The sequence below is a fragment of the Tachyglossus aculeatus genome, chromosome 1 (genome assembly GCF_015852505.1).
Source record: "Tachyglossus aculeatus isolate mTacAcu1 chromosome 1, mTacAcu1.pri, whole genome shotgun sequence".
In the NCBI taxonomy this organism is placed as follows: Eukaryota; Metazoa; Chordata; class Mammalia; order Monotremata; family Tachyglossidae; genus Tachyglossus; species Tachyglossus aculeatus.
In genome coordinates, this window is record NC_052066.1 from 100,954,206 (window position 1) to 100,977,176 (window position 22,971).

General features: G+C 56.3%; 1 protein-coding gene across 5 annotated transcripts; it reads right to left on the reverse strand.

Annotated features, from left to right (window-relative positions):
* Positions 1–1,312: 1,312 nt before the first annotated feature.
* Positions 1,313–22,402, reverse strand: ZIC4 (Zic family member 4). 5 transcript variants are annotated; one of them, XR_005451092.1, is made up of 8 exons: positions 22,096–22,402; positions 19,454–19,538; positions 11,943–12,557; positions 8,943–8,964; positions 8,158–8,438; positions 6,272–6,566; positions 4,180–4,301; positions 1,313–2,224 (listed from the first exon to the last, which is right to left on the reverse strand). XR_005451092.1 is itself a non-coding variant. In XM_038746961.1 (7 exons), coding segments are annotated over exons 1-7 (1,320 nt in total). In that variant the 5' UTR covers positions 22,117–22,402; the 3' UTR covers positions 3,571–4,300. The 5 variants fall into 5 exon arrangements, 4 of the variants coding, with proteins under 4 accessions (XP_038602889.1, XP_038602903.1, XP_038602908.1 ...); XM_038746961.1 differs by lacking the exon at positions 1,313–2,224 and having other exon boundaries at positions 3,571–4,301; XM_038746975.1 differs by lacking the exon at positions 1,313–2,224 and having other exon boundaries at positions 3,571–4,301; positions 22,086–22,402.
* Between the last annotated feature and the right edge of the window lie 569 nt (positions 22,403–22,971).

Here is a 22,971-nt window from a genome sequence, read left to right on the forward strand (position 1 = left end):
TATTAGTCCTATGGACACGCAAACCGTAGCCGTACAAACTCGCAGTCACACTCACAACTCCTTTTGTTTTGCTTTGTGAGGCCATATTGCTGTAATTTACAGTCCACTTTAGATTCCATTTCTTTGTTTCTCTCTCCAACTCTCAATCTCCATCTACCTCTCCCATCCTTATTTCCCCCACCCACCTTGATAGTCGACTCTCTTTTCCTTTTTGACGACTCCAACCCTGACACTCCCCAATTCTTCCACTCCACATAGAAGTGATGGTGTGCATCAACTTGTTGCTGGGACCAAAATCACGCCAAGCAATGGACTTCCTGGGTGGGAGTAGGGGATGGAGTCATTACCTTTTCCAAGGTCTCCTGGAGGAAGGGAAGAGAAATGTTCTTGTTCCTTCACTGTGGCTGGGGGGAGGATTTTGAGGCGCCGCTCCGAGGGGCAGACATTGAACTCTTGGGGGTGGGGGACAGCGGTCTTGAAGTTGGGCTCGTTCTAGCCGTTGGCAGGGATGGGTATTAAGAGTCCCGATAGGCATTTGGAAGGTGAGCTGGAGGACAGTCTCTATATGTTGCCGATTTGAACTTCCCAAGTGCTTAGTACAGTGCTCTCCACACAGTAAGCGCTCAATAAATACGATTGAATGAATGAATGAACGGGGGGCCGGTGAAAGGGCAAGCGGGAATGGAGGAAGCGGGAGGTGGGGGAGTGGAGAAGGGGGAGAAAAGGAGAAAACCAGGAGGGGTGCAAAGAAGGGGAAGGAGAGGAAAGGAGGGGGCAGAGGGTGATAAAGGGCCACTACACTCAGTTAAATAGGGTAGCGCTTAGAACAGTGCTTGACACATAGTAAGGGCTTAACAAATACCATTATTGTTATTATTATTATTATTATTATTATTATTATTATTATCATTATTATTACAAACCCAGTAGCAGCCTGGTCTTGGCTCTTCTCCCTGTCTTCTATGGGCCACTCGGTTCGGAAAGTATCCCAGGGCTCAGGAGGTGTTCGTGGAGAGAAGAGGGAAAGGGGCTGGGAAAACTACTGGACATGAGCCAAACGTGGCCTTTTCTGGATCTAGGTTTTCAGCCCTCTGGCTGTCTTGACTACTGGGACCAGGTTAGGATAGAGAGGAGGAGCAGTAACCGTCTGCTTTCCCAGGGACACCGGCATGGTCCCTCAGCGCTTCCCCGCGCCCGCCACGCGTTCAGTCGGAAGGACCCCCTTGCTAACCCCCTGTCCCGGCCCCGGCCTGGTGCTCAAGGAAACCGAGCGCAGAGCGAAGTAAAAACAGAAATCCAAAAAAACCCCAAAAACTCAGACGCCGTTTATTTCAGACGGAAAATTGAAAATAAACGAAACCCCAAATACAATTGTAAAGAACCATCTTTGGAAGGAGAAGGCCAGACTGGGTGATTCTGTACAAATTTACAGTAAGAATGATCCAAGCCCTCTCAGTAGTGTTTGCATCTTTGCAAACCCTTTTCGCAGTCGGTCGTAGAACAGATGCAGAAAGGGCATGGAGGTGCTGGGGGAGGGGAAGGGAGACTTTTGCTCTTGAACTCCGGCTACGGTGGAGAGATAAATCATACCTACTCTGGGAGGGAACGACGCAGTAAAACGATTCAGTAGGGCTTCTCGGGTGAGTTACGGTTACAAAACGTTTTCCTGTCGGAATAATTCACATTCATTGCGATCATTTCATTTTCCCATAAATTAGCGATGTAAACAAACATATGGGAATCTCCAGCAAACAGATAAAAATCAATATAAAAGACGACATTTTACAGCCACCATAATAACAGCATGGGTTACAGCTTTAAGAAACTTCTGTACAAGTGGTCTACTTATCACGCGCACACACTCATATATATATACACACACACGCCCATGCGCACACGCAGGCACACACAAAATCTACACATCCCTCTTTTTAAAGCCATTAAGAAAAGCACAACAAGAGGGCTTTCTCTCCCCTTAGTGTACACCAAGGGGGCGGATACCCGTGGAGAGAGCAGGGTTTCCCCTCGCACATATCGCTTAGCGGCGGCGGCGGTTCCCCGCCCAAGTTCACGGACTCGCGTCGAATGGACCAGGGGAGACCTGACCCTGGGCGGTGACCCTCTCCCAACGGCAGCTTCGTCATCGTGGATCCTGGAAAGGGCCGGTCGGTTGCGAACTGGTGGTGATTGGGAGGTTGATGTGGCCGCTTTGGGCGGTGTTGGCCTGTCGCCGAGCAGTGGGGTGAGGGGAGGGGGTTACTGAGGGTCACTGGGACTGAAAATCCCGAGGCACAAACTACTCCAGGGCGCTGTTTCGAGGGCACAACGAAGGCCGAAGAGCTGTCGGTAGGTATCGGTTTGACCACAGCATATCAAACAGGACCGTGAATTTTGCCCGGCCTGCAATTGTGTGTGTGTGTGTGTGTGTGTGTGGTGTGTGTGTGTGTGTGTGTGTGTGTGTGTTCTAGACTGTGAGCCAGTTGTTGGGTAGGGATCGTCTCTATATGTTGCCAATTTGTACTTCCCAAGCGCTTGTACAGTGCTCTTCACACAGTAAGTGCTCAATAAATATGATTGAATGAATCAATGAATATGTCCTAAACCCTCCCCGCCCCCCACCACCCGCTTCGCTTTCGCTGTCTCCACCGCATCCAGCTGCGTACCAGGGAGTCGTGAAGCGGGTCTCATCCCTGCTGGCCCCTTAGTTTCGGCCTTTGCTGTATAGCCCGAGAGGCCTGAAGTTATCCGAGGGAAAGTTAGGTTTTCTCTCTTTAGAAACGGTTTCAGGCCGGCGGGCCGGGCAGTTTGACAGAGAGGGGAACAGATCACTGACAAAGAACCTTTTCCGTTTCATCAGCGTTGTTAGGGCGACGGGCAGGAATGTCTCAGATAATAAGTCCCACTTCAAAGATTTCCCAGCTCAATAGAAAGCGGACCATCCTTTTTGATACAACCACAAGGGCTGGCACTAAAGACGACTCAACTGTTTGAATTTTTTTCCCCCGTGTTTATTTTTCCCCTATTCACTGGGGCACTTGGATAAAATAAACAACAAGACAATTACGGGAACATGGACTCCTAACTTTCCAGGGACTTTCCTCCCCGCCACAAGCCCGTCGAGCGCTCTCCTCGGCCTCCGGAAGACTCTGCTTACAAATGGCGGAGTCCCCAGCCAGCCAGACTGCCCTGGGATAGTTTTCTGGGAGAGGGGAGATGGGGGAGGGAGGGATAAGAAGGAGTGGGAGCTCTCCCCTTAGGACTGGGACCAAGCCCCCACCCCCATGCCCCTCAACTAACATGCTTATAATGGAAGCGTGAAATGCTTTAGAGTTTCTCTGTATAAAGGTGTTTCCAAGGGACCTCTTGTAGTTTCCCACTCGTCCAGGGGTTAAGGAGAGACCGAGAAACCAGCTCCTCCTTTTTTTAAAATTAATCAATGTTGTGCAAAACACAACACTACAACGCCTGCACCACAGCTAGGGAACACAACGATCAGGACAGCCCCCAAGCCCCCCAAGTCAAGGTGGAGTTAACCCCCCCCCACCCCACCCCCCCACCCCCCAGCCCCCAATCTGCAAAAAGTGTTTTTCAGTGGAGGGTGTATGTGCCCGGGAGCGGATTGACTGTATCAAACTAGCCTGGAGTCAAAGGTCAGCGCAAATGTATCTTAATAGACTGTCTCAAATGGAGTGTGCCTTCTTTGAAGGCAGCTTCGTATTGCTGCCCTCATTACCATAGCGATCCTAACGTGGCATGCTGATCACCATAAAACTCACACTTTCAACCCCAAAATCAGACTCTTTGAACAACCCGGGCTTGATTAGACCTTTCGCCTTTTCTTCCCCCTGAAAAACCATTTCCTCGCCTTTAGAACCCGCCGCCGGCCCGGGGAAACCCTCTCTCTGATCCCGGCACAGAGCCGAGACAAAGTGAGTTGATGCTTCAATTCAAGAGGCTCCTTTCTTCCTGCCGTTATTATCCATTTTTATTATGATCCGGAACAAGGGCTAACTCGCGTGGGTTTTGTTTACCGGAAATTAAACGAAAATGATTTAGTTCGCGTCAAACAAAAATATATACTTGTATACACAAGAGAAAAGGCCTGTTAGACGTAAATATTATGTCCTTCATGAAAGGCCTGGACGAGGCTTCCCCATTGCCATAGAAATCCTAACTTACCATGAAGATCCACCGTTGCGAAGAAATACTTCTTTGTGCGGCCTGCCTTTGATGTCTAAGACGGAGGATCCGGCCTTTCAGCTGCGCTGTCTCCTCTACCTTGAGAGCCACGTCGTAGACATCTGCAACAAGCAAATGAAAAATTAAAGGTGATTTACCTCCTCCGACAAATATTTGTATTTTAGTTGAGTTGGGGTAGGGGTGGGGGTTAGAGTCATAAAGCACTCGGAAGGAGAGACATTGTTTAAAAATCTCATCTGGAATGAAGGCTTTCCCAGGCTCCGCCCTTGCGTTCCCCCTCCTCGCCCCCCAGCCCTGCCAGAGCCCTCGGCCCTCCGCCCCCGATCCCGCCAACCTTTCCCGTCCATCTCTCCCCAGCGAAAAACATTTGCCGGAAGATGTGGGTTGACGGGAACAGAAGCCAGCCCAGCCTAGCGATATTCAAGGAAGAGGAAGAAGAGGAGGACGAAAAGAAGAAGGAAGAGAAGGAAGAGGAGAAAAAAGAGGAGGGAGGGGAGAGAGGAGGAAGGAGAAGAGTTGGAGATGGAAAAGAAGGAGAAGGATAAGGGATAGGAATGGCAGGACGGGGAGGAAGCGTTGTAGAAGGAAAAGGAGGAGGAAGAAAAGTTGGAAGAGAAATAGGAGTAGGAGGAAAAGTTGAAGGGGAGGAGGAGGAGAGCAGGATGTAGAGCTGGAAGAGAAGGAAGAGTAGGAGAAAGAGTTGAAGGAGGAGAAGAGGAAGAGAAAGAAGAGTTGGAAGAGAAAGAGGAGTAGGAAGAAGTGTTGAAGGAGAAGGGGGAGGAGGAGGAAAAGGAGGGAGGAGGTGAGCAGGGAATGTGCCCATTTATTATTGTATTGTGCTCTCTCAAGCGCTTAGTACTGGCTTTGCACATAGTAAGCGCTCAGTAAATACGACTGGACTGAAAAGGAGGAGGAAAAGGAGGAGGAGGCGAAGAGGAAGAGGAGGAGGCGGTGGAAAAGGGCAAGAAGGAGGAGGAGAAGCAGTAGGAAGAAGAAGAAATGGACGAGAAAGAGGAGCAAGAGAAAGACTGGTGCTTCCACTGCCCCCTCTGTGTGGATTTGGCCTGTGGGGTGTGCCAAAAGGCCGGCTCCCTCCAACCCCTCCCGGTGATCTGATCCTTCCGGTCTGGGCCGGAGTTGGGATGGAATAAACGATCCCCAACGGCAGCTTTGTGGCCAAGAGCAGATTCCCCTGCCCCAGGGCCCTAAGGGAATAAATAGCTTCAGCCTGGGCAGGAGTGAAACTGTGGCCGGTGCAGCCCCGCCCCCGTCCCCCACCCTTTCCTGGCCTGCCTGACCCACGCGATGGACAACACATAGACTGGGTTGGGGCTTTAGTCGATACAGAAAATTTATTGCTCCGGTTTACCGGGGCCGGAACGGACCGGGACCGTTTCCTCGGTCCGACGTCGCGCCCTGCAGATAGAGACCACCCCGTCCTTCTTCCTGGGTCCTCCCCCTCCCCAGCCCCCTTCCGACTCCCCCCCGACCCCCGGGGACCGGTGGATACGGCGGGAAGAGGGGTGGGACCGTCAGGCCTCGCTCCCCACGCCGAGACCCTCGGCCCCCTCTGGTTCGGTCACCGGGGTGGGACCTCCGCCCCCCGAAGAGCCACGTCCGGGGCTGAGAAACCAGGCGGCGGGAAGCTCAGGAAGCAGCCTGCGGTCGCGCGGAAGGGGGACGGGGGAAGGGGATGGGGGACGCCCCAAAGAGGTCCGGCTCTCAGACTCTCCCAGAGGCCCAGAGACGCACCTAACGGTCTCCCACCCAGCACAGCAGACGGAGGTGAGGTCGGGGCCGACGGGGGCCTTGGGGAATCTCTTTCCCTTCTGCCTCTGCTTTCTCTCTCGTCTCTGTCCCCCAGCGGGACCCCGGCTCCTCGACTCAAGAGGCGCTCCGCAGGACCGCGCGGAGGGGCGGGGGGGCGGCGGGGGATCCGCCGGGGGGCTGCAGGAGGGGCTGCGGGAGCCGTCGGTGTCCATGGCCGGGCGGGGAGGCGCGGGGCGGTGCGGGGCGGTGGGCTCGGCGGGCGGAGGCGCGGGGGTCGGCCCCCGGGCCCTGACACACGTACCATTCGCTCAGGTCGGCCGCCGGCTCGTGGGGGGCGAGCCCGGGGCCGGGGTCGGAAGAGGGGGACACCAGGGTTGGGGTGGACGAGTCGTAGCCCGAGCTGGGCGGAGGGGACTTGCAGTGCACTTTCATGTGCTTCCTCAGGGAGCTGGGGTGCGTGTAGGACTTCTCGCAGCCTCGCACTTTGCAGTTGTAGGGCTTGTCGCTGGTGTGCACGTGGGAGTGCTTCTTCCGATCGCTGCTGTTGGCGAAGCGTCGGTCACAGCCTTCGAACTCGCAGCGGAAGGGCTTTTCCCCTGCAAGGACGCAAGCGACCGACACGGGCGTGAGCAAGACGGACACGAGGTGGCCAGGTGGAGAGCAGAGCGTCCTTCACGCAGTCCCCCCTGCCCCCAGGGTCCAGGAACCCCTCGGGGGACGGCTTCCCGGCCCTGGCGGGAGGGCGTCACCCCCAAAACTCGAGGGAGGGAATCAGGCAGGGGGGAGTTTCCTCTTGGCTTCCGAGTGACCTTGGGCAAGTCGCTTCACTTCTCTGGGCCTCATTTCCCTCATCTGTCAAATGGGGCTGGAGACTGTGAGCCCCACGTGGGACACCACGATGACCTTGTATCTACCCCTGCGCTTAGCACATAGTAAGAGCTTAACAAATACCATTATTATTATTATTATTATTATTATTATTATTATCTTTCCCGATCCAGTCGGACCTGTTTCCGCCTTCAAATTAGCATTCCAGCCAAGCGTCGGGGACTTCAGCTCCTTGAGGGCAGGCATCGTGTCTATTGACTCCGATAATAATAATAACAATAATAATAATATAGGTATTTGTTAAGCGCTTGCTATGTGCCGAGCACTGTTCTAAGCTCTGGGGTAGATCCAGGGTCATCAGGTTGTCTCAGGTGGGGCTCACAGTCTTCACCCCCATTTTACAGATGAGGTAACTGAGGTACCGAGAAGTTAAGTGACTTGCCCAAAGTCACACAGCTGACAAGTGGCGGAGCCGGGATTAGAACCCACGACCCATGACCTCTGACTCCTAAGCCCGTGCTCTTTCCACTAAGCCATGCTGCTTCTGTATACTCTCCCAAGCAGTCAGTGCAGTGTTTTGCACACATCAAGCGTTTAATACATGCCATTGATTGATTTACTTCAAAAAGAGAGTGAAGGAGGCTTTGGAGCTTAAACGTGCCGCCCTCGCCCTTCGTCTATACCTGTCCCTGCTCCCATTTAAACTGGCTTTTCATCAGCTTCAACTCATTCTCGATTCTAGGCTACTCCCCTGCACCCTCACTACTCCCATGCACCCTCTCCCGTCTCCCTGGGCCCAGTCTGAACTGTTCTTAGAGAAGGTTTGATGAGAGGTCCCGGGTTCCCTCTGAGTTGCTCTACCCTGAGCCTCAGCCTCCCCAACCTGCAGGGTAAACGTTTAGCACTTTCGTCTCCCCAGTCTTCCAGTCTTGCTGGTGGATGGGCCCTCGCGGTGAGATAGCACTTTTTGGAGGCAGTGACCTCCCTCAGCTCAACCTGCTGGAGTTGAGGAAGGGCCAGTGAGGAGTTTGGTGTCAGGCCCGTGGAGGGAGAGGGACCGTCTTCACGGACCAGAGACCCGGCCACCCCTGGGGCAGAGAAGGCAAGCCTCTGAAGCAGTGTGGCCTAGTGGGACGAGCAAGGGCCCGGGAGTCAGAAGGTCCCTGGTTCTAATCTCCGCTCCGCCACTCTATGCTGTGTAACCTCAGGCAAGTCATTCACCTTGTCTGTGCCTCAGTTCCCTCATCTGACAAATGGGGATTAAGATTGTGAGTCCCACGTGGGACATGGCCTGATTTTCTTATACCTAGCCCAGCGTTCAGGATAGCGTTTGGCACCTAGGAAACGTTTCACAAATACCATTAAAAAAAGTCTCAGAGCCACGCCAGCGGGAGTCCCGCACGAAGTGATCCTGGAGGGAGGGACGCGGGGTATCCTCGGCATCCGAACTGGGACCGCTCGGCCGTGGGAAGGGGCCCGGGGCAGGGGGGAGGTGTGTGTCTGCTCGGAAGCGCGGTGTCGGGACCAGCCGCCCCGGGAAGAGCCATGCATGCATCCCTCCGCTCTGGGCCGCGCGTTTTCCGCGGATCGACGGATTGCGAACCGTGGCCCTGGCCGAGGGCTTGGCTAGACCTGGCCGCCTGGAGAGAGAGGAAAGACCCCCGCTAGAGTCCGAGAGGGAAGAAGCAGCTAGGATGCGCGATTCGGAAGAGGCCGCGAGCCAAACGCCGACTACAGGGGAATTGCCGTTTGCTCGAAAGCCATTTGCAGAGGACCATGCATTCACGGAAACGACCCGGGCTTGGGCTGATGGAAACAAAGCCTTCAGCCAGCACGAGCGCAAATCGAGGCGTGTTAGGCGATCGACGTGTTGTTTGCCGACTCCCGCGGGGGTTTTGCTGCGTGGGGAAGTGACCTGAGCCTGCAACCCACGACCTCCCGCCCTCCGGCCACCTCCCTTCTCTGGCCTCGGATTTGGGGGATTGCCAAGGCGCCGTCCATTTCCCATTTCTCATGCAGATGCATTTGTTTTAGGAAATCCGCGGATGGCAGAGTAGGTCGGTGCCAAGCCGTCCGCATGCGCCCCTCGCCGCCCGGCCGGACGCCACGAATGACCGCAAAACTCGTAAAATAAAATCACTTACAAAAATAAGATGTATCCAACTCCTGAAAAAGAGAAAAGGGTGGGGGAGGGGGGAGGGTTTCGAGGGATTTTTCCCCTCCAAAATAAGAACAATAATAAAATCACACTCGTGTGTCTGCCTCCCGGGAGTTGCGTGGGAGCAGAGGCCCGAGCTGACGAGCGGTGCCGCCTAATGCACGCAGGAGGGGCGTTTGTGCCCAACCAACAACCCTTCTCCGAACTGGTACCTGGTTCGGAGGCCGAATGCGATGCGTGCCCGACTGCCACTCCCGCTTCTCTCCAGCTGGAGCAGCGACCCCCACAATCCGCCCCCACCCCAATCTCTCTCCTCCGCCCCATTGCCCGTCTTTGCCGGTCTGACCCCGACTCTGGATCGTCCGGCTGACCCATCCACTGCCGTTCGGGGCCCCTGTGACCCCCGGTGACCCCCGGCGCCCTCACCAGCCTCCCACCCATCCCTCTCCCTTCCTCCGCCCTCCTCCCGTCTCCCGGCCCTGCTCGGCCCCGGGAATGCTCCTGTCGCCGCGCCGCCGGCCGAAAAGCCACTTGTAGGTGGACCCAAGGCACGGGGGCATCTCCCCTCCGGGGGAGGCTCCCCCCTGCTCCTCTACTCGCGCCCGGCCTGGGTTTTTTGGGCACCTCTGGCCGGGGGCGAGGAAGAGGGCTAGTGGAGGCTGGAGCCAACGTCGCTCCCGGCGGCCGGTCTGAGTGTCCGTTGCCCTAAAAGCCTGTCCCCTCCTCTCCTCTCTCCCACCATTGTCCTGGGCCTCGCCAATCGCCAGCGAGGCCCACCCGTCCATCCGTCCACCCGGCCGGGACGCGGAGGGCCGGTCCGTTCGGCCCAGGCCCGCCCCGGGAAAGCCCAAAGCCCCGGTGATCCACGCCTCTTCGCGCAAGGGAAACGCCATTAATATTTGAAAAGGCAATCATTTTCCCGTGGAATCTATAGAACGGTCTTCATGAATAATTTGTGGCCAGTTACTATTGCAATTTCCGAATCGTTTTGCGGTCGACAACTCCGGGGGGTTCGAGAGCAGCCCTGGAGCAAGAGAGAACCGGCGGGATCTGCTGTTGCCGAATGATACTTTCCAAGCGCTTAGTACAGTGCTCTGCACGCAGTAAGAGCTCAATAAATGAGATTGAAGGAGTGAATGAATGCCCTCCATCCCGGCCGAGGGGCCGCCAAGGAGAAGCCAGCCTGGCCTCCCTCCCACACTCCCACCCCGTCCTGCCAGCGGTGTGGCTACCGCGCTCCGGGCTGCAGACCTCGGCCCCCTATTCGCCCAGCGCCCCCGACACCACGCTGGGCATCCAGGGCAGAGGACGTGGGCACTGGCTCGAGGCTAGTAATCCTGCTCTGGCCCCATGAGAAGGGGACTGAGGTGGCTGATGGAATTTCCCCTCCCAGAAACTAGGGAATGAAAGAAAATGGAAGAAAACCGGGGGTTGCACACTGGCGAGGGGGCAAGACGCTACCGCAGGGTGCAGAGAAGTCCCAGGACCCGGAGAAGCGGGAAGGAGGCGGGCAAACGTGGGGCTGGAGGGGAAAAAAGGAGTAGGGAGAAGGACGAGCTCGCCCCTCTCTCCGCCCCGTGGGCGGTAGCAATGTTGTCCGTGGGGCGGCCCGGCCCTCTGGTTTCCCGTCGTCGGAAGCGGGACTTCGGAAAGGGTGCATTGGAGAGCGCTAGGGCTCACGGCGATCGGCCCGGTGGTTTAGGAAGGGGGAACAGGGATGGAGCGGCAGGGGGCAGTAGGAGAATGAGGAAGAGGAAAAGCAGCCACTCTGCTGGAAGAGATTGAAATCCCCGCCAATGCGGAGGGGGAGTTGGGGGGGGGGGGGGGCGGGGAGAAAGAAGGGTGTTGCTTCTTTGATTTCCACAGAAGAAAATCGAAGCTTAAAATGATCGCAAACCCGGGCTGCTCAACGAATTAATACGATTTTGCAGCCTGGCCTGGAAAAAATGGGAAACTTTCTACTTGAATTTTCCATCATTTCGGGTGGTTTGGGCCGGCCGGAGGAGTTCAAGCGCGGCAAAGTCTCCCAGCCAGCCAGCTACCTTTCCCTCGGTTCCCCGGGACGAACAGATGTGTGTGACACGTGGTCCCATTTGGCTTTACAGTTCTGCAAATGGTACTGAGAATGGATGGGCCCAAGCACCCTGGGGTCTCGCCTAAGTGGGGATGAGGCTTGCACAGACCCGGCCTATGAACGGCGCCCTGCACAACACTCTCTCTCTCTCTCTCTCTCTCTCTCTCACCCTCTCCATATATAGATATGGACGTATACGTACATATACCCACAGTTTGTGTGTGTGTGTGTGGGGTGTGTGTGTGTGTGTGTGCTTGTCTGTCTGTCTGTGTGTTTCCCTGAGGCATGAAGGTAACTGTTGAACGCAAAGTGGCAGCTGCTACGTTCCCACCGAGCTGGGAGCTGGAACGGTTCAGCTCCATCAGTCAAAAAGGCTGGGAAAGTGATTCTCCTCCGGCTTCTCTTCCAGTCGGGAGTTTGCCCAGCGATTTGATTTCTACATCTTTTGAAACAGCCTAAAACCGCGTGATCACGGGTCACGTAACGACACTCACGGCTACACCCCCTCACACAACCCGTCGTACGCGCGCGTACGTTCGCTTTTTTGTCTGCCTGTCTGAGTGTCCGTCAGCCCGTCTTCCTTTGTCCCTCGCCCCCACCCCACCTTAGCAGAACCGGACCCGATACCGCCGTACAGAGTCCCGGAAAACTTGAATGAATCCAAGAATAGTAACGCAAAATGAATATTTTATGGCCTCTGGCAGGGTGAACGAAAAATGAGAGTTGGAGCTGAAAAAAACCCCACAAACCCGGCTAGCAAGGGGCGTGCGCGCGCGCCAACAGACACACATACTCCCTCTCACGCAATGACACAGACACACATAGACACACACACACACACACACACACACACACACGCACACACCGCGCCTGCCTTCAGCCCCCAGGGACGCGCGCGCCGTCGATACCGACCTGTGTGCGTCCTTTTGTGGATCTTGAGGTTCTCGGAGCGGGCGAAGACCTTCCCGCAGCCGGGGAAGGGGCAGGGGAAGGGCTTCTCGCCGGTGTGGACGCGGATGTGGTTGACCAGTTTGTATTTGGCTTTGAAGGGCTTGCCCTCGCGCAGGCACTCCTCCCAGAAGCAGATGTGGTTGCTCTGCTCGGGCCCCCCGACGTGCTCCACGGTGACGTGGGTGACCAGCTCGTGCATGGTGCTGAAAGTTTTGGAGCAGAGCCTCGCGGGCCCCGGGCCCGCCTCCAGCCACTTGCAGATGAGCTCCTGCTTGATGGGCTGCCGCATGTAGCGGAAGAAGGTGCCGGCGCCCCCGTGGGCCGCCAGGCTCACGTCCAGGTTCATGCCCCCGCAGCGCTGCAGGGAGGCCGTCGCGGATGGCTCGGTCCTGGCCGAGGCCCCGGGGGGGAAATGGTCAGCCCGGTTGGGCCCGGCCGGAGAAGGCCCCGGCCTGAGCTGTCCGTTCAGACGGCCTCCTGGGGCAGCCTGGGCGGGCGGCTGATGGAGTCCGGGGAGCAGAGAGGGGATCCCAACGCCGGGGCGGAGGTGGCGGTCATGATGTCCGGAGGGGCTACCTGCGGTTGAGACAAACAGGCCGTGGTGAGACCGCGGGGGAGGGGAGAGGGAGCGGAGGGGGGTGGCGGGCCACTGCCCTTTCGACGGCCCCTACCGGCCTGCGGCGCCTGGCCTGGGGGGAGGGAGGAGGGGGGGGGCCCTGGGGACGGTTCCCTCTGGACTAGAGACTCCCTCGGCAGGGTCTGCCATGGTGGGGGAAGGGGGGAGGAGAGAGGAAAGGAAGGGGAGAAGGGAGAAGAAGAGGGGGAGGAGGAGGAAACTGAAGAGGAGGAAGATAAGGAAGGGAGAAGAAGAAGAGGTTGAAGAGGAGGAAGATAAGGAAGGAAAGGAGGAAGAGAAGAAGGAAGAGGAGGAAGATGATGGAAAGGAGAAGGGGGGAGCGAGAGGAGGAGGAAGAGGAGAAGCTAGCGGTGGAGTTGTCCCAGCGGGCTCGGTGACCCCCCTGGGGGGCGAGAGATCAACGGCGGTTCTGGGCCAGTTCTGCTGGGAGAGGGCGGAGGATTTAACCTCTGCCCATCCCATAAGGGCTCCCGGAGCTACAGCCACCTTACAGTGGGGAAGAGGGAAAGGGGGAAAAAAAACTTTGGCAAAGTTTCTTTGTGTGTGTGTGGGGAGGGGAAGTTTTGGCCTTTTTCTTGTTCCCTCTTTTTGATGCCTCCGTGGAATCCCATACGCTTCAGAGGAGAATAAAGATTCACGAGCCTGGCTGCTGCCCAGGGAGCCGAACAATCACCCAGCCTTCTGATAGGCTAGCGCCGGGTGATTGACGTCACTGATGACAGGTCCCGCTGGAGAATGAAAGGCTTTAAGCTGGAGAGGGAAACCACACGCGCGCGCACACACACACACACACACACACGCACACACACACGCACGCACACACACACAGTCTGCACATGCGCTCTAGCTTGAACCTATCTTCTCTGTCTTCTCTACATGCCCCCCCCTCTACACTTCCTCGCACCCCACTACCCAAACAGCGGGCGTTTTGCAGCGGGCTGTGACTTTGGGGGGAGTTGCAAGTTGGGGGTAGGCATTGCTATGTCTACAGGACCTCCACCGGAGCTACACGCGAAAGGTTGGGAGGTGTTCAGTGACCCTGCCAAGTTCAGAGTGGTGGCAGGGCATTTGCGGGGGCGGGCGGGTGGAGGAGCCTCCAGAAACCTGCCACCGAGAAATCCATGGTCTACCTTTATTCTCCCCCTAGCTCTCTGCCTAGCTATCTCCACTCCCCGAATGTCTCCTCCGTTCTGGCTCCTGACTTCTCCCCGCTTTACCCGAGTCTAGGCATAGGTGACCCTAAGAGTTGGGGGTGGGGATGCTGGGGGTCCCGGGACCCTATAAGATGGACAAAGGGGCAGAGATAATAATATATAGAGAGAGACTTGCAGAAACCGAGAGGCAGGGAGAAACACTGAGATAAACAGAGATACAGTTGTGGGGCAGGGGGAAGGCGGGAAGGCGGGGGAGAGAGCAAGCTCTTCCCCAAGGTGCTATGTTCTAGGGAGGTACTCTGACCGGACCGGTGCCAAAATAATAATAATAATAATGATAATGGTATTTGTTAAGCGCTTACTAGGCACTGTTCTAAGCCCAGGGGTAGGTACAAGATAATCTGGCTGGATACAGTCCTTGTCATTCATTCAATCGTATTTATTGAGCGCTTACTGTGTGCAGAGCACTGTACCAAGCGCTTGCGAAGTACAAGTTGGCAACATATAAAGACGGCTCCTACCCAACAACGGGCTCACAGTCTAGAAAGGGCTGTCCCACGAAGGGCTCACAGTGGTAATTCCTATTTTACAGATGAGGGTACTGAGGGTCAGAGAAGTTAAGTGACTAGCCCAAGGTCACACAGTAGACAAGTGGTGGAGCACAAGGGGGGATCCGATGTCTTGGGATCAGCTCTCGGGAAGGAAGGAGGACAGGGCCTTCCCTGCGACACTTGTTGCCTTTAGGATTAATTGTCTCGCCGCTCCAGCCCTCGCTTCCCAAGGGAGCCACACCATGACCCAACCCCGGGAGCCTCCAGTCAGTCCCGGAAGAGCGTTCCCCTCTGCGGGCCCTGGCAGAGACTGGGCGCCCTCGTGTCCCTGGTGCCCAGGACCAGGCGGAGTTTGAGCGGGCTCCGCACCCGCGGGGAGGTAATTTCCATTGTCTGCCTCATCCGGAGAGTGCATTCCTTAAATGGCTTCCTCCCGGGCTCAGTCAGACTCGGCAGGCCCCGGCCCAGACGCTACTGGTCCCCGCGGTCCTGATTCGGGGATGGGTCCAGCCCTAACCCCGGGACTCCGGGGTCCGGCGGGTGGGCACAGCAGGCTCCCGGTTTGGTGATCTAAAGAAGCCTCTCCCTCGCCCCCGGGGGGGCTGGCCAATGCCATTTCCGGGCTAGAGAGTTGGAGAAGAAACGAGGGGGGTGGGGGCTAGATTTGGAGGAGGGGGGAGGGGGGGCCCGGGTTCAGCACTCTGAATGGACCTGTGCCTCCTGCAATAATAATAATAATAATCGTATTTGTTAAGCGCTTACTATGTGCAAAGAACTGTTCTAAGCGCTGGGGAGGTTACAAGGTGATCAGGTTGTCCCACGTAGGGCTCACAGTTTTAATCCCCATTTTACAGATGAGGTAACTGAGGCACAGAGAAGTTAAATGACTTGTCCAAAGTTACACAGCCGACAGTTGGCGGAGCCGGGATTTGAACTCATGACCTCTGACTCCAAAGCCCGTGCTCTTTCCACTGAGCCACGCTGCTTCTCAACACAGGGCGGGGGGGGGGGGGAGGCGGCAGAGATGTGTAGCCCTTCCCAGGAACTTGTACTCCTGCCCAACTCCGCCTGCCCTCCCCACGTCCCTCCCCCCACCTTCCAGGCTCTGCTACAGGGGAAGGGTCCTTTTGCAATAAAAACGCAAACTTCACCCAAACCCCTGGACGTGTGGCCACTGAGCTTCCGGGCTCACACCCCATCTGCCGGGCCCATTCTCTGGTTCCGCGGCACGTTGTGGCCCAGCCCGGGAGTAGCGTCCAACCTCTAGGAGCAGGGTGCAAGACAAGGGCCAATCTCCCCGACAAGGCTCAGGGAACGCCATCTTCCCCAGAAACTCTGGGGTAGGGGCCGTGGGTAGCTTAGTTCCCCGGTCCTGGTCAAGTCTCGCAGAAAGTCCAATTGAAAGGCCAACGTTTTGGGCAGCTTCTTCCTTTCCCTCTGTTTTTTCTCGCTCTTTCCTCTCTCCTCTCTGCCCTGGCCTGGTGTGCGACGGACTGGAGGTCGGGAGACCAGGGCCTTGAGGGAAAGATGAACTCTCTGGGCCTGCCTTCTCCACCCCTGGCCAGTCGCCAGCCTCCCTGATTCCCCGATGAAGTTCACGGAGAGGGGAAAGAGACGGAGACTGACCACAGAGCCCCTCGAGCCGCCGGGGAGGGATTTCTACACCGCTAGAAAGCCTCGCCTCTAAACCGGCTCTTCTCCTCGGGCGCCGGAGCCGTGTCTGCTCTGTCCCCTGAGACGCTGACTGCTCTCCCCGAAGGCCAAAACTCTTGGAGCAATGCACGAGTAATTAAAACAGGTTCCTCCCGTGGGCCAGGACTTTTCCAGGCCAGGTATGGACTTTGACAACCCATACCTGCTACCTCCGGCTGCCTCCGGGGTATTTTGTGTTTTGTTTTTGTTCTTTGATTTGCCGAACATGTGTTTCTCCTTGTTGAGAAAAAGAACATTTAGCTCCCTCCTCCTCATGCAAAAATTGGAAAGAATGCAGGACTGCCTCGTAGGGCCGCATTCATGCCCGGTTTAGCCCTGGCATCTCTGGAATGGGCTGCTGCTCACCCCGGCACCCTTGGGCTTGGTCGTGCCCAGCCCGGGCGGAACTATTGTATGGGCAACAATGACAGTGACATCTTTACACATGCAAAGCCATTACAGGTTTACAATGGAAGAGTAACCATTCACAGAACCCCAGTGCCTCTTTCAATCAGACACCTCTGCTCTCTCTTCCAAGGGAGGAAGAGGAGAAGCATTGTGGCCTAATGGATAGAGCAGCGGTTTGGGGGTCAGAAGGACCTGGGTTCTAATCCCCGCTCCACCACTTGTCTGCCATGTGACCTTGGGGAAGTAAATTCCCTGTGCCTGTTACCTCATCCATAAAAAGGGGGGTTAAGATTGTGAGCCCCACGTGGGACTGTGTCCAAACAGATTGGGCTCTGCACACAAGTAAGTCCTTAATAAATACGATTGAATGAATGAATGAATTAGGTTGCATCTACTCCAGGAGTTAGTAGAGTGTCTGGCACATAGTAAATCCTTAACAAATACCGTTTTTCAAAAAAAAGGAGAAATTTCCCTAGATCAAAACCTTTCAAGAGCTTGGTAACAGCCGTGGCAGGCAGGGACCAGCAGACCCCCTGTTGATGGCTAAGAAGTCTCGCATCCGGGAAGATACCTGGGAGGAGTTTTTGAAGGGCGGACTTGGGCCTGCCTGGGAGGGAGACCCTCAGAGAAAGACCCGAGCGGGAGGTGGAGGGGGCAGGGAGTAAAATGGGGCTGCTGCTGCTGCCTGCCCGCTCCTAATCACCCCCTTGGAGTTTCGGAACTTGGGAGTGGCCGAAGGGATTTCCTCTGGGGTCTGGAGCTAGAGTGCTAAAGCGCTTTCCGGGCGTGTTCGCCCCCAAGAGCGCAGAATCGAAGAAGGGTGGGTGGAGGGCGGAAGGCAGGCCCAGCGGAAGAAGCTGGAGGAAGCTGAGTACTTCCCGGGAGCCTATTCTTAAAAGCTCAGAAATCAGTCCTAGGAGGGATCGCTGGGTCGGGCCAGAAACGTTGGCATCTAATTATTAGTAAACAATAAACTTCGCCTTTTTTTCTGGCCGAAGAAATAAGATCGGTTCACTTTCCTGTTGAAGTGCAAATCCAACCAGACTTCGGGTAGCCTTTGGAAGGAGATGGGCAGCTATAGGGGAGGTGATTATTGCATGTTCGAATGTGCATGTATGTATTTGAACATGTGTGGATGAAAGTAAGCCTGGGTGGAGTTGAAGGGGTGAAAATGTTACAGATTTAATTCTCTGTAACAGAGAATTAAATAGCGGAAGTGAAACTCCGCTGAAAAAAGGCCTCTTAGCCCCTCCCCTTTCCCCTCTTTCCCCGAAATAAGAAAGTTTACCCACCTGAGCTCATGAGGGAATTTAAGTTTGTTCTTTTGGGCCCCGGGGCCAGCTCAAGGGGAAAGAACCTCTGGGGCGGGTGAGGCGGGGGCTTTGCTAAAGTGGAGACAGCCCCCTTCCCCATAGTGGGGGAATCCCAGCCTTTGCCGGGTCCCTTCTTTCTCCCACAATAGTTCAACGAAACTGCATTTCTCTACCACGGCTCGGAAAGCCGCGGGTCTTCCTCACGGTCCAGGAAGCGAATCCCGCGTGAGATGAAATCGATTGTTGGAGGAGAAAGCGCGGGTCGCCCTCTGAGCCATGTTTGGGGATGTGACCCTCCTAATCGGCGGTTCTGTTTGCGCTGCTTTTCTGGCGGAGTTGGGACCGAACTCGGATGCCTGGAGCCAGGGAGGAGGGAGTCGTCCGGTCCCTGGACCAGACTCGCCTTCCACCCCATCCCGGGCTGCCCCACCCCCCCAGGACACGGTCAGGGACCTTTCTGCGGCTAATGCAGCCAACCCTCTCTAGCTGCTCCTGAGCGAGAGTCGGGCCTAGGGCGGATAAAGAGGTGGGTCTGGAAGGGGAGAGAACAGTTGCGGCTTGCAAGCCGAACTGAATACTCCAGCTGTGACATTTCCGGACACAGCCCGATGTGCCTGCCAGCCTGCCAGGCATTCGGCAGGGGACAACCACCTTAGAAGGGCGCTTAGCTCCGGAAATTCACCGACTGGTCGCTCTGGGGGATTTTTCCGGGAATCCCTGGGCAAAGACTGAGATCCACTTCGCTTCCCTCTCTGCCCTCAACCTTAGGCGGAAGAGCGCCTCTCTGTCGCTCTTGCGACCCTTTTCAAACAGAATCTTCCTCTGTGCCCTGGGGAAAGTTTGGAAGCAACAATTCTCCGGAGGAGAGCTTCCTACTGGTGGAGAGAGGAGCCTGAGAGAGAGGAGGGTGTGAGAGACAGAGAGAGGAAGAGAGAGGGAGAGACTGAGAGAGAGTTGTGAGAAACAGCGAGAGAGAGACTTGTGAGAAACAGCAAGAGGGAGGCTTGTGAGAAACAGCAAGAGGGAGAGAAAGAAGCAGGCAGAAAGAGCGAAGGAGAGAGACTTGCGAGAAGCGGCAAGAGGGAGAGAGAGAGAGAGAGAGAGAGAGATCCCAAATCACACGCTTATTTTAAATCCAATATTCACTGTCGTCCTTCAGCAGGAAGAGATCCTCCGAGGTCCCCGCTAGAAGAGACGTCAGTCACTGATTCCCCCGACAACACAATGTGGAAACTTGGACGCTACCGCATTGTGCAAGGCCGGCCTCCCTGGTCAAGATGATACGTATCATGTAAACCCCATCAGCAAGATCAAAGTCTTCTTCTTTAATGGGATCCAATACATGTCAGATCTCATTCCAATCAAATCGCCCGTAAATGAATCCAGGATGAATATGTCATAGAATAATGTGACAGTGGTATCTCAGAAGGTCAGGGGCTGGAGGACTTCAATGAGAAAGTCTTCAAATATTAATTCTAGGACGCCCAGATGAGAAGGTATTGATCCGGATTAACCGGCTGCAGGGGGAGAAGGGAGAGGAGAGGGGTGCGGGGGAATGGAGGGGGGGAGGGAGAGGAAGACCGCGGGTTTGTGTTTATGTAAGTACGTTAGCCATCAAGCCGCAAAGCAAGCTAGCGCCTTAAAGCTGACACATCCAACCCACGGCCCACCTCAAGCACCTTCTCCCGCGCTTCTTCATCAGAAATTCGAAACTTACTTGACTCTCTCAGGGCGTTTCGGTAAAGTCGGAATCTTTTCCTCATCACCAGGGAAGTCTTGAATCTCATTTTCTGACCTCGTCTCTGTGTGGTGCGGAAGGAGGGAAAGGGGAAAGAGAAAAGGTTCCAGTGAAAACGCTGGGCGGTGCTGGGAGTTGCCCCCCAACACGGCGCCGGAAGGCTCCCCCCCCCAACCAACTCTCTCGTCCCCCGCCTCCCCCCGCCCCAAAGCCCGCTAGCATTTGCTAGGTTCTCTTCCTTCTCTGGGCAGCTCTAAATGGGAAGGCTCAGGGGTGTGGGGGGCGGGGGCCTTGGCCGGTTCAGAGCGCCTTGCGTTTTCCTGGGGACTTGGAACAAATGGGGCGGAGGACAAGTGTCCAGCCTGGCTTTGATCTGATCCTCGGCCCGCGGCTTTCTGGGGCTAATTCGGTTTGCCATGACTCCCATGGCTTGTGAACCGACCTCCAACTCTTGGAGTTTGATTGCGAGGGGCCCAGGTAACTCCTGCTTTCCTCCTGACGTTTATCGCTCGGCCTAACTGGGGTCCCCGGGGAAGGGGAAATGCAGCTGCTTGTTGGGGTTAGCTCTCGGACAAGGGTCGATACGCTCAAAGAAAGCTATACGTAGGTGCAAGAACGATATAAGTATGTGGGTCTACGAGTGCGTGTATTGGTGTGCATCACTGGGCGTGTGTTGTGTGATTATCTTTGTGTAGCATTGAATGTTGCGTGTAAATGTGTAATGTGTGCATGTCAGGGGTAAAAGGGTGTCAGGACAATGTTCAATTGAACACCCCCCACCCTCCCGCCAGTACCGACTCGAACACCCGTACATCAGACTCCCCCCCGCCATACACACACGTACACACAGACACACACACACACACACACACACACACTAAATCGACACACATATATACCAGGCCTATACACATCCACACAGACTCAGAAACAATCATACAGACTCAAAAACTCTATCGGTTATTACTTTCCAAGCGCAAAGGGTAGTACTCAGCACACAGTACGGGCTTAATAAATACCGCTGACTGATTCCACTGACTGATTTGATGGTTAAAAACACCATTACCAGGCACAGACACACGCAACCACACCCGGGACGACACTGCGGGACGAGGACACCCTTCTTCCCATCTTTCTTCCCTCCCCAGCGTCGTCCCCTGGGTTTTAATCTAAATCGCCCGGCCCGGAGCGTGAAGCTGGAGAATGCAAGTCTGAATCGCAGATGGAATTGATTTTATTCCCCTGCGGGTCATTTTGGCGGCAATTCCGGAGGCATCCCTGGAGACTTTTTCCTCTAATCGCCCTACCGATCCCGGGTGGGGGTGGGGGTGGCTGAGGCGGCCCTGGACCCCCCCTCCTCCCCGTGTCAGCCGGACCCCCAGAAGAGGAGACTGGTTACGAGGCCGGAGGAAGGGGACTGGATGGGGTTCGGTCCCTCCCGTCCCAAGAGAATTGGCGATCTCCTCCAACTCGCTGTTTTAGACTTTCCATTCGGCCAGAAGTCGGGCCGGACCCACCTGGTGAGAGTTTGGGGTTTGTTTTTTTCTTTGTTTCGTTCTAACTCCTCAGCTTCACCCTTCCCCGGAGATGGACACCAGAGATGGGAGCCTTTTTTTCCCCCTTGGCAAGACGCGGGCGGCATTTCGAGGGAGGAAATTCCCTGAAGACTGACCCCCTCCCTCCCCCCACCGGCCCCGCCTTCCACCCGCAACCCTCTTGGATCCTTCCCACCACGGCTGGGAAAGTTGTCACCCCATCTTCGGGGGGCCCCCGCCATCTAGTTTAATCACTCTCTTTCCCGTGGGTGGCCCCGGGAGAAGTTAGGACCCCGACAGAACCACCGTCAACGCCTTGCTTTGCCCCCGTTGCCGCCCCGGATCAGAACAGCAGGAACCGCCTTCGCTCGGGAAGAGGTGCGGGATGAGGAGGGGGAGAGACCGGGAGGGAGTTTCCCCTGGCCCCGGGACTCGGCAGATCGCTCCCATCGCTCTTCCCGTTCCTTCAACTCGGTGGGCTCCAGGGCAACCCTAACCCTAACCAGTATCCCCCAAATCCACCCCGGACATGATCAGTATATCTCAGCCTCCACGGGCTCCCCCCTGTCCCCCACGACCGGGGTCTGATACCCAAAGTGGGGCCGGGGGAGTCGGGGAGCGGGGAGGGAAGAGGAATTGGGAGGGCCCTGGGGAAGGAAGCCCCCTACTCGACCCCCAGCCAGGACGGGGCGTCTAGCTGGAAGGTTGGGGGGGGGGGGATCCCGGAACCTAGTTCCCCCGGGCAAAGGGGAGCGGGAGGGGCGACCGCACCCCGGTGGACCCTCAGCCTTGCCCCAGGCCAGCCCCCTGTCTGGTTCCCACGGTGGGTTCGGGGGAGGGGCGGAGGGGTGGAGGGAGGGAGAGAAGACAAGCTCCGTCCCAGCTTTTCCAGTTTACGACCCCCCTCCGCAGGGCCCCCCACATCTCATCCCCGGGGAGGGGGGTGAGGGCGGGAGGGAGCGAAACCCTAGAGCGCCTCCCACCACCATCACCACCGGGCGTCCCCCGCACCTCGTCCCCCTCTCCCTTTCCGACCGTTGGGGCGGCAGGGCTCTGTCCCTTCCTTGCACCCTTACCAGGCTTCACCTGTTGCTTGGTTTTTCTCATTCGTGCCCGTCACTTGAGGCGGCGGCGAGGGCAGCGGCCGGGCCCAGGGGCCGCTTCTTGGGCAGGTCCGGCCCGGCGGCCCGGCCTCATCTCGCCTCTTCTGGCTTTCGGGGGAGCGGATCGGGGTTGGGGGATGGAGCAGAAATGAGCCGTCAGGATGATATTTTAATGGCTTATATGTCACGTTGGTGCATGTGGCTTTGAACTGGAGCCCGCTCTCGTTTCCTGCAGAGAACGCCGCAAATCCCCCTTGATAACTTCTACAGCCACAACTTTCCTCTCTCTCTCTCTCCTCTCTCTCTCTCTCTCTCTCTCTCTCTCTCTCTCTCTCTCTCTCTCTTTCTCTCTCTCCCTCCCTCCCTCCCTCTCTCTCTTCCCCTCCCTCTCTCTCTCTCCCTCCCTCCCCCTCTCTCTCCCTCTCTCCTCTTTTCCTCCCTCCCCACACCCACTTTCTCTCCTGCCTGCTGGACCTGTTCCCTAAAATCCCTCTTGGCCGCAGTTGCGGGGTGGGGGAGCTCCCCTCCTTTCTAGAAGATTTTCTCTACTCCCTTAGATATATAAATAGAAGGCGGGAGGGGGAAAGGGGGGCGGGGGCAATGTTCGGGGTGGATTGCCCCAGAGTGAATGGAGCCGGTTTGGCGGGGGGGAAAAATACTTTTTCTTTGTACGCCTGGAGCGAAACCGCCATCTAATTTCCACTCCGAGAGGGAAGAAAAATCTCCACGTGCTTCCTATCTTGACAAAAATAAAAATAATCGCTATAAAACCAGAACCTCGTCTTCCCCGTTTCCCTCCCTCGCCCCCTTTCTGCCTCCCTCGCCCCCCCCTTCCCATGCCTCTTTCTGTCGGAGGGTG

What these genes read in the sequence shown, in the direction of transcription:
- ZIC4 (XM_038746961.1), bottom strand. Translation starts at nt 22,116, where the DNA reads ATGAGAAAAACCAAGCAACAG. An exon ending in AAACGCCCTGAGAGAGTCAA is followed by an intron (nt 12,558 to 19,453) that starts GTAAGTTTCGAA and finishes TCTCAACCGCAG; the next exon opens with GTAGCCCCTCCGGACATCAT. An exon ending in CTCTGAGACTTTTTTTAATG is followed by an intron (nt 6,567 to 8,157) that starts GTATTTGTGAAA and finishes GCGTCCTTGCAG; the next exon opens with GGGAAAAGCCCTTCCGCTGC.